Source organism: Schistocerca americana, chromosome 8 (assembly GCF_021461395.2).
Source record: "Schistocerca americana isolate TAMUIC-IGC-003095 chromosome 8, iqSchAmer2.1, whole genome shotgun sequence".
NCBI classification, from domain to species: Eukaryota; Metazoa; Arthropoda; class Insecta; order Orthoptera; family Acrididae; genus Schistocerca; species Schistocerca americana.
The window spans coordinates 42,248,268-42,256,200 of record NC_060126.1 but is presented as its reverse complement, the minus strand read 5'-3'; the positions used below and the strand labels follow the sequence as shown (position 1 = coordinate 42,256,200).

The 7,933-nt window shown below is 39.3% G+C and overlaps 1 protein-coding gene across 1 annotated transcript; it reads right to left on the bottom strand.

Moving 5' to 3' along the window:
- Positions 1-537: 537 nt before the first annotated feature.
- Positions 538-5,353, bottom strand: LOC124545510. Its single transcript, XM_047124457.1, has 17 exons — positions 5,338-5,353; positions 5,160-5,234; positions 4,919-4,993; positions 4,437-4,511; positions 4,196-4,270; positions 3,955-4,029; positions 3,714-3,788; positions 3,473-3,547; positions 3,232-3,306; positions 2,991-3,065; positions 2,750-2,824; positions 2,269-2,343; positions 2,028-2,102; positions 1,787-1,861; positions 1,546-1,620; positions 1,305-1,379; positions 538-656 (listed from the first exon to the last, which is right to left on the bottom strand). The coding sequence occupies exons 1-17, from the start codon at positions 5,351-5,353 to the stop codon at positions 538-540; spliced, it is 1,260 nt and encodes a 419-aa protein (XP_046980413.1).
- Between the last annotated feature and the right edge of the window lie 2,580 nt (positions 5,354-7,933).

Genomic DNA, 7,933 nt, shown 5'->3' with positions numbered 1-7,933 from the left:
TGCATTTTCTTTCGTTTGCAGGTTCACTAGATATGTGTGGGAGCGGCGACATATTCTAGAAAAAAATCGCTAGTGCTGTGCACATAGCATTCTTCACACCCAATGTAACTGCGTACAGGGGATGACTGCGTGAATAATTAGTTTTTGGGTAAGTAACAGCTAGATGTTTAAATTCTTTTCATTATGTTATAGAATACAGATCAAATTACACATTCTGGTGACTTTGGTTTGCGCTAATGATTGCATTTTCTTTCTTTAGCAGGTTGACAAGGGATATGTGGGAGCGGCGACATATTCTAGAAGAAAATCGCTAGTGCTGTGCACATAGCATTCTTCACACCGAATGTATCTGCGTACAGGGGATGACTGCGTGAATAATTAGTTTTTGGGTAAGTAACAGCTCGATGTTTAAATTCTTTTCATTATGTTATAGAATACAGATCAAATTACACATTCTGGTGACTTTGGTTTGCGCTAATGATTGCATTTTCTTTCGTTAGCAGGTTGACAAGGGATATGTGGGAGCGGCGACATATTCTAGAAGAAAATCGCTAGTGCTGTGCACATAGCATTCTTCACACCCAATGTATCTGCGTACAGGGGATGACTGCGTGAATAATTAGTTTTTGGGTAAGTAACAGCTCGATGTTTAAATTCTTTTCATTATGTTATAAAATACAGATCAAATTACACATTCTGGTGACTTTGGTTTGCGCTAATGATTGCATTTTCTTTCGTTAGCAGGTTGACAAGGGATATGTGGGAGCGGCGACATATTCTAGAAGAAAATCGCTAGTGCTGTGCACATAGCATTCTTCACACCGAAACTATATGCGTGCAGGGGATGACTGCGTGAATAATTAGTTTTTTGGTAAGTAACAGCTCGATGTTAAAATTCTTTTCATTATGTTATAGAATACAGATCAAATTACACATTCTGGTGACTTTGGTTTGCGCTAATGATTGCATTTTCTTTCGTTAGCAGGTTGACAAGGGATATGTGGGAGCGGCGACATATTCTAGAAGAAAATCGCTAGTGCTGTGCACATAGCATTCTTCACACCGAATGTATCTGCGTACAGGGGATGACTGCGTGAATAATTAGTTTTTTGGTAAGTAACAGCTCGATGTTTAAATTATTTTCATTATGTTATAGAATACAGATCAAATTACACATTCTGGTGACTTTGGTTTGCGCTAATGATTGCATTTTCTTTCGTTAGCAGGTTGACAAGGGATATGTGGGAGCGGCGACATATTCTAGAAGAAAATCGCTAGTGCTGTGCACATAGCATTCTTCACACCGAATGTATCTGCGTACAGGGGATGACTGCGTGAATAATTAGTTTTTGGGTAAGTAACAGCTCGATGTTTAAATTCTTTTCATTATGTTATGGAATACAGATCAAATTACACATTCTGGTGACTTTGGTTTGCGCTAATGATTGCATTTTCTTTCGTTAGCAGGTTGACAAGGGATATGTGGGAGCGGCGACATATTCTAGAAGAAAATCGCTAGTGCTGTGCACATAGCATTCTTCACACCGAATGTATCTGCGTACAGGGGATGACTGCGTGAATAATTAGTTTTTGGGTAAGTAACAGCTCGATGTTTAAATTCTTTTCCGTATGTTATAGAATACAGATCAAATTACACATTCTGGTGACTTTGGTTTGCGCTAATGATTGCATTTTCTTTCGTTAGCAGGTTGACAAGGGATATGTGGGAGCGGCGACATATTCTAGAAGAAAATCGCTAGTGCTGTGCACATAGCATTCTTCACACCGAATGTATCTGCGTACAGGGGATGACTGCGTGAATAATTAGTTTTTGGGTAAGTAACAGCTCGATGTTTAAATTCTTTTCCGCATGTTATAGAATACAGATCAAATTACACATTCTGGTGACTTTGGTTTGCGCTAATGATTGCATTTTCTTTCGTTAGCAGGTTGACAAGGGATATGTGGGAGCGGCGACATATTCTAGAAGAAAATCGCTAGTGCTGTGCACATAGCATTCTTCACACCGAATGTATCTGCGTACAGGGGATGACTGCGTGAATAATTAGTTTTTGGGTAAGTAACAGCTCGATGTTTAAATTCTTTTCCGTATGTTATAGAATACAGATCAAATTACACATTCTGGTGACTTTGGTTTGCGCTAATGATTGCATTTTCTTTCGTTAGCAGGTTGACAAGGGATATGTGGGAGCGGCGACATATTCTAGAAGAAAATCGCTAGTGCTGTGCACATAGCATTCTTCACACCGAATGTATCTGCGTACAGGGGATGACTGCGTGAATAATTAGTTTTTCGGTAAGTAACAGCTCGATGTTTAAATTCTTTTCATTATGTTATATAATACAGATCAAATTACACATTCTGGTGACTTTGGTTTGCGCTAATGATTACATTTGCTTTCGTTAGCAGGTTGACAAGGGATATGTGGGAGCGGCGACATATTCTAGAAGAAAATAGCTAGTGCTGTGCACATTGCATTCTTCACACCGAAACTATATGCGTACAGGGGATGACTGCGTGAATAATTAGTTTTGGGTAAGTAACAGCTCGATGTTTAAATTCTTTTCATTATGTTATAGAATAGAGATCAAATTACACATTCTGACGACTTTCGTTTGCGCTAATGATTGCTTTTTCTTTCGTTAGCAGGTTGACAAGGGATATGTGGGAGCGGCGACATATTCTAGAAGAAAATCGCTAGTGCTGTGCACATAGCATTCTTCACACCGAATGTATCTGCGTACAGGGGATGACTGCGTGAATAATTAGTTTTTGGGTAAGTAACAGCTCGATGTTTAAATTCTTTTCCGTATGTTATAGAATACAGATCAAATTACACATTCTGGTGACTTTGGTTTGCGCTAATGATTGCATTTTCTTTCGTTAGCAGGTTGACAAGGGATATGTGGGAGCGGCGATATATTCTAGAAGAAAATCGCTAGTGCTGTGCACATAGCATTCTTCACACCGAATGTATCTGCGTACAGGGGATGACTGCGTGAATAATTAGTTTTTGGGTAAGTAACAGCTCGATGTTTAAATTCTTTTCCGCATGTTATAGAATACAGATCAAATTACACATTCTGGTGACTTTGGTTTGCGCTAATGATTGCATTTTCTTTCGTTAGCAGGTTGACAAGGGATATGTGGGAGCGGCGACATATGCTAGAAGAAAATCGCTAGTGCTGTGCACATAGCATTCTTCACACCGAATGTATCTGCGTACAGGGGATGACTGCGTGAATAATTAGTTTTTGGGTAAGTAACAGCTCGATGTTTAAATTCTTTTCATTATGTTATAGAATACAGATCAAATTACACATTCTGGTGACTTTGGTTTGCGCTAATGATTGCATTTTCTTTCGTTAGCAGGTTGACAAGGGATATGTGGGAGCGGCGACATATTCTAGAAGAAAATCGCTAGTGCTGTGCACATAGCATTCTTCACACCGAATGTATCTGCGTACAGGGGATGACTGCGTGAATAATTAGTTTTTGGGTAAGTAACAGCTCGATGTTTAAATTCTTTTCATTATGTTATAGAATACAGATCAAATTACACATTCTGGTGACTTTGGTTTGCGCTAATGATTGCATTTTCTTTCGTTAGCAGGTTGACAAGGGATATGTGGGAGCGGCGACATATGCTAGAAGAAAATCGCTAGTGCTGTGCACATAGCATTCTTCACACCGAATGTATCTGCGTACAGGGGATGACTGCGTGAATAATTAGTTTTTGGGTAAGTAACAGCTCGATGTTTAAATTCTTTTCATTATGTTATAGAATACAGATCAAATTACACATTCTGGTGACTTTGGTTGTCGCTAATGATTGCATTTTCTTTCGTTAGCAGGTTGACAAGGTATATGTGGGAGCGGCGACATATTCTAGAAGAAAATCGCTAGTGCTGTGCACATAGCATTCTTCACACCGAATGTATCTGCGTACAGGGGATGACTGCGTGAATAATTAGTTTTTGGGTAAGCAACAGCTCGATGTTTAAATTCTTTTCATTATGTTATAGAATAGAGATCAAATTACACATTCTGGTGACTTTGGTTTGCCCTAATGTTTGCATTTTCTTTCGTTAGCAGGTTGACAAGGGATATGTGGGAGCGGCGACATATTCTAGAAGAAAATCGCTAGTGCTGTGCACATAGCATTCATCACACCGAAACTATATGCGTACAGGGGATGACTGCGTGAATAATTAGTTTTTGGGTAAGTAACAGCTCGATGTTTAAATTCTTTTCATTATGTTATAGAATACAGATCAAATTACACATTCTGGTGACTTTCGTTTGCGCTAATGATTGCATTTTCTTTCGTTAGCAGGTTGACAAGGGATATGTGGGAGCGGCGACATATTCTAGAAGAAAATCGCTAGTGCTGTGCACATAGCATTCTTCACACCGAATGTATCTGCGTACAGGGGATGACTGCGTGAATAATTAGTTTTTGGGTAAGTAACAGCTCGATGTTTAAATTCTTTTCCGTATGTTATAGAATACAGATCAAATTACACATTCTGGTGACTTTGGTTTGCGCTAATGATTGCATTTTCTTTCGTTAGCAGGTTGACAAGCGATATGTGGGAGCGGCGACATATTCTAGAAGAAAATCGCTAGTGCTGTGCACATAGCATTCTTCACACCGAATGTATCTGCGTACAGGGGATGACTGCGTGAATAATTAGTTTTTGGGTAAGTAACAGCTCGGTGTTTAAATTCTTTTCCGTATGTTATAGAATACAGATCAAATTACACATTCTGGTGACTTTGGTTTGCGCTAATGATTGCATTTTCTTTCGTTAGCAGGTTGACAAGGGATATGTGGGAGCGGCGACATATTCTAGAAGAAAATCGCTAGTGCTGTGCACATAGCATTCTTCACACCGAATGTATCTGCGTACAGGGGATGACTGCGTGAATAATTAGTTTTTGGGTAAGTAACAGCTCGATGTTTAAATTCTTTTCCGTATGTTATAGAATACAGAACAAATTACACATTCTGGTGACTTTGGTTTGCGCTAATGATTGCATTTTCTTTCGTTAGCAGGTTGACAAGGGATATGTGGGAGCGGCGACATATTCTAGAAGAAGATCGCTAGTGCTGTGCACATAGCATTCTTCACACCGAATGTATCTGCGTAGAGGGGATGACTGCGTGAATAATTAGTTTTTGGGTAAGTAACAGCTCGATGTTTAAATTCTTTTCCGTATGTTGTAGAATACAGATCAAATTACACATTCTGGTGATTTTGGTTTGCGCTAATGATTGCATTTTCTTTCGTTAGCAGGTTGACAAGGGATACGTGGGAGCGGCGACATATTCTAGAAGAAAATCGCTAGTTCTGTGCACATAGCATTCTTCACACCGAATGTATCTGCGTACAGGGGATGACTGCGTGAATAATTAGTTTTTGGGTAAGTAACAGCTCGATGTTTAAATTCTTTTACGTATGTTACAGAATACAGATCAAATTACACATTCTGGTGACTTTGGTTTGCGCTAATGATTGCATTTTCTTTCGTTAGCAGGTTGACAAGGGATAAGTGGGAGCGGCGACATATTCTAGAAGAAAATCGCTAGTGCTGTGCACATAGCATTCTTCACACCGAATGTATCTGCGTACAGGGGATGACAGCGTGAATAATTAGTTTTTGGGTAAGTAACAGCTCGATGTTTAAATTCTTTTCCGTATGTTATAGAATAAAGATCAAATTACACATTCTGGTGACTTTGGTTTGCGCTAATGATTGCATTTTCTTTAGTTAGCAGGTTGACAAGGGATATGTGGGAGCGGCGACATATTCTAGAAGAAAATCGCTAGTGCTGTGCACATAGCATTCTTCACACCGAATGTATCAGCGTACAGGGGATGACTGCGTGAATAATTAGTTTTTGGGTAAGTAACAGCTCGATGTTTAAATTCTTTTCCGTATGTTATAGAATACAGATCAAATTACACATTCTGGTGACTTTGGTTAGCGCTAATGATTGCATTTTCTTTCGTTAACAGGTTGACAAGGGATATGTGGGAGCGGCGACATATTCTAGAAGAAAATCGCTAGTGCTGTGCACATAGCATTCTTCACACCGAATGTATCTGCGTACAGGGGATGACTGCGTGAATAATTAGTTTTTGGGTAAGTAACAGCTCGATGTTTAAATTCTTTTCATTATGTTATAGAATACAGATCAAATTACGCATTCTGGTGACTTTGGTTTGCGCTAATGATTGCATTTTCTTTCGTTAGCAGGTTGACAAGGTATATGTGGGAGCGGCGACATATTCTAGAAGAAAATCGCTAGTGCTGTGCACATAGCATTCTTCACACCGAATGTATCTGCGTACAGGGGATGACTGCGTGAATAATTAGTTTTTTGGTAAGTAACACCTCGATGTTTTAATTTTTTCATCATGCTTTAGAATACAGATGGAATTAAACATTCTGGTGACTTTGGATTGCGCTAATGATTGGATTTTCTTTCGTTTGCAGGTTGACAAGGGATATGTGGGAGCGGCGACATATTCTAGAAGAAAATCGCTAGTGCTGTGCACATAGCATTCTTCACACCGAATGTATCTGCGTACAGGGGATGACTGCGTGAATAATTAGTTTTTGGGTAAGTAACAGCTCGATGTTTAAATTCTTTTCCGTATGTTATAGAATACAGATCAAATTACACATTCTGGTGACTTTGGTTTGCGCTAATGATTGCATTTTCTTTCGTTAGCAGGTTGACAAGGGATATGTGTTAGCGGCGACATATTCTAGAAGAAAATCGCTAGTGCTGTGCACATAGCATTCTTCACACCGAATGTATCTGCGTACATGGGATGACTGCGTGAATAATTAGTTTTTGGGTAAGTAACAGCTCGATGTTTAAATTCTTTTCCGTATGTTATAGAATACAGATCAAATTACACATTCTGGTGACTTTGGTTTGCGCTAATGATTGCATTTTCTTTCGTTAGCAGGTTGACAAGGGATATGTGGGAGCGGCGACATATTCTAGAAGAAAATCGCTAGTGCTGTGCACATAGCATTCTTCACACCGAATGTATCTGGGTACAGGGGATGACTTGCGTGAATAATTAGTTTTTGGGTAAGTAACAGCTCGATGTTTAAATTCTTTTCCGTATGTTATAGAATACAGATCAAATTACACATTCTGGTGACTTTGGTTTGCGCTAATGATTACATTTTCTTTCGTTAGCAGGTTGACAAGGGATATGTGGGAGCGGCGACATATTCTAGAAGAAAATCGCTAGTGCTGTGCACATAGCATTCTTCACACCGAATGTATCTGCGTACAGGGGATGACTGCGTGAATAATTAGTTTTTGGGTAAGTAACAGCTCGATGTTTAAATTCTTTTCCGTATGTTATAGAATACAGATCAAATTACACATTGTGGTGACTTTGGTTTGCGCTAATGATTGCATTTTCTTTCGTTAACAGGTTGACAAGGGATATGTGGGAGCGGCGACATATTCTAGAAGAAAATCGCTAGTGCTGTGCACATAGCATTGTTCACACCGAATGTATCTGCGTACAGGGGATGACTGCGTGAATAATTAGTTTTTGGGTAAGTAACAGCTCGATGTTTAAATTCTTTTCCGTATGTTATAGAATACAGATCAAATTACACATTCTGGTGACTTTGCTTTGCGCTAATGATTGCATTTTCTTTCGTTAGCAGGTTGACAAGGGATATGTGGGAGCGGCGACATATTCTAGAAGAAAATCGCTAGTGCTGTGCACATAGCATTCTTCACACCGAATGTATCTGCGTACAGGGGATGACTGCGTGAATAATTAGTTTTTTGGTAAGTAACAGCTCGATGTTTAAATTCTTTTCATTATGTTATAGAATACAGATCAAATTACACATTCTGGTGAC

Coding starts and splice junctions, on each gene's coding strand:
- LOC124545510 (XM_047124457.1), bottom strand. Junction 4,271..4,436: donor CCTGTACGCAGATACATTCG/GTGTGAAGAATG, acceptor CATAATGAAAAG/AATTTAAACATCGAGCTGTT. Junction 2,103..2,268: donor CCTGTACGCAGATACATTCG/GTGTGAAGAATG, acceptor CATACGGAAAAG/AATTTAAACATCGAGCTGTT.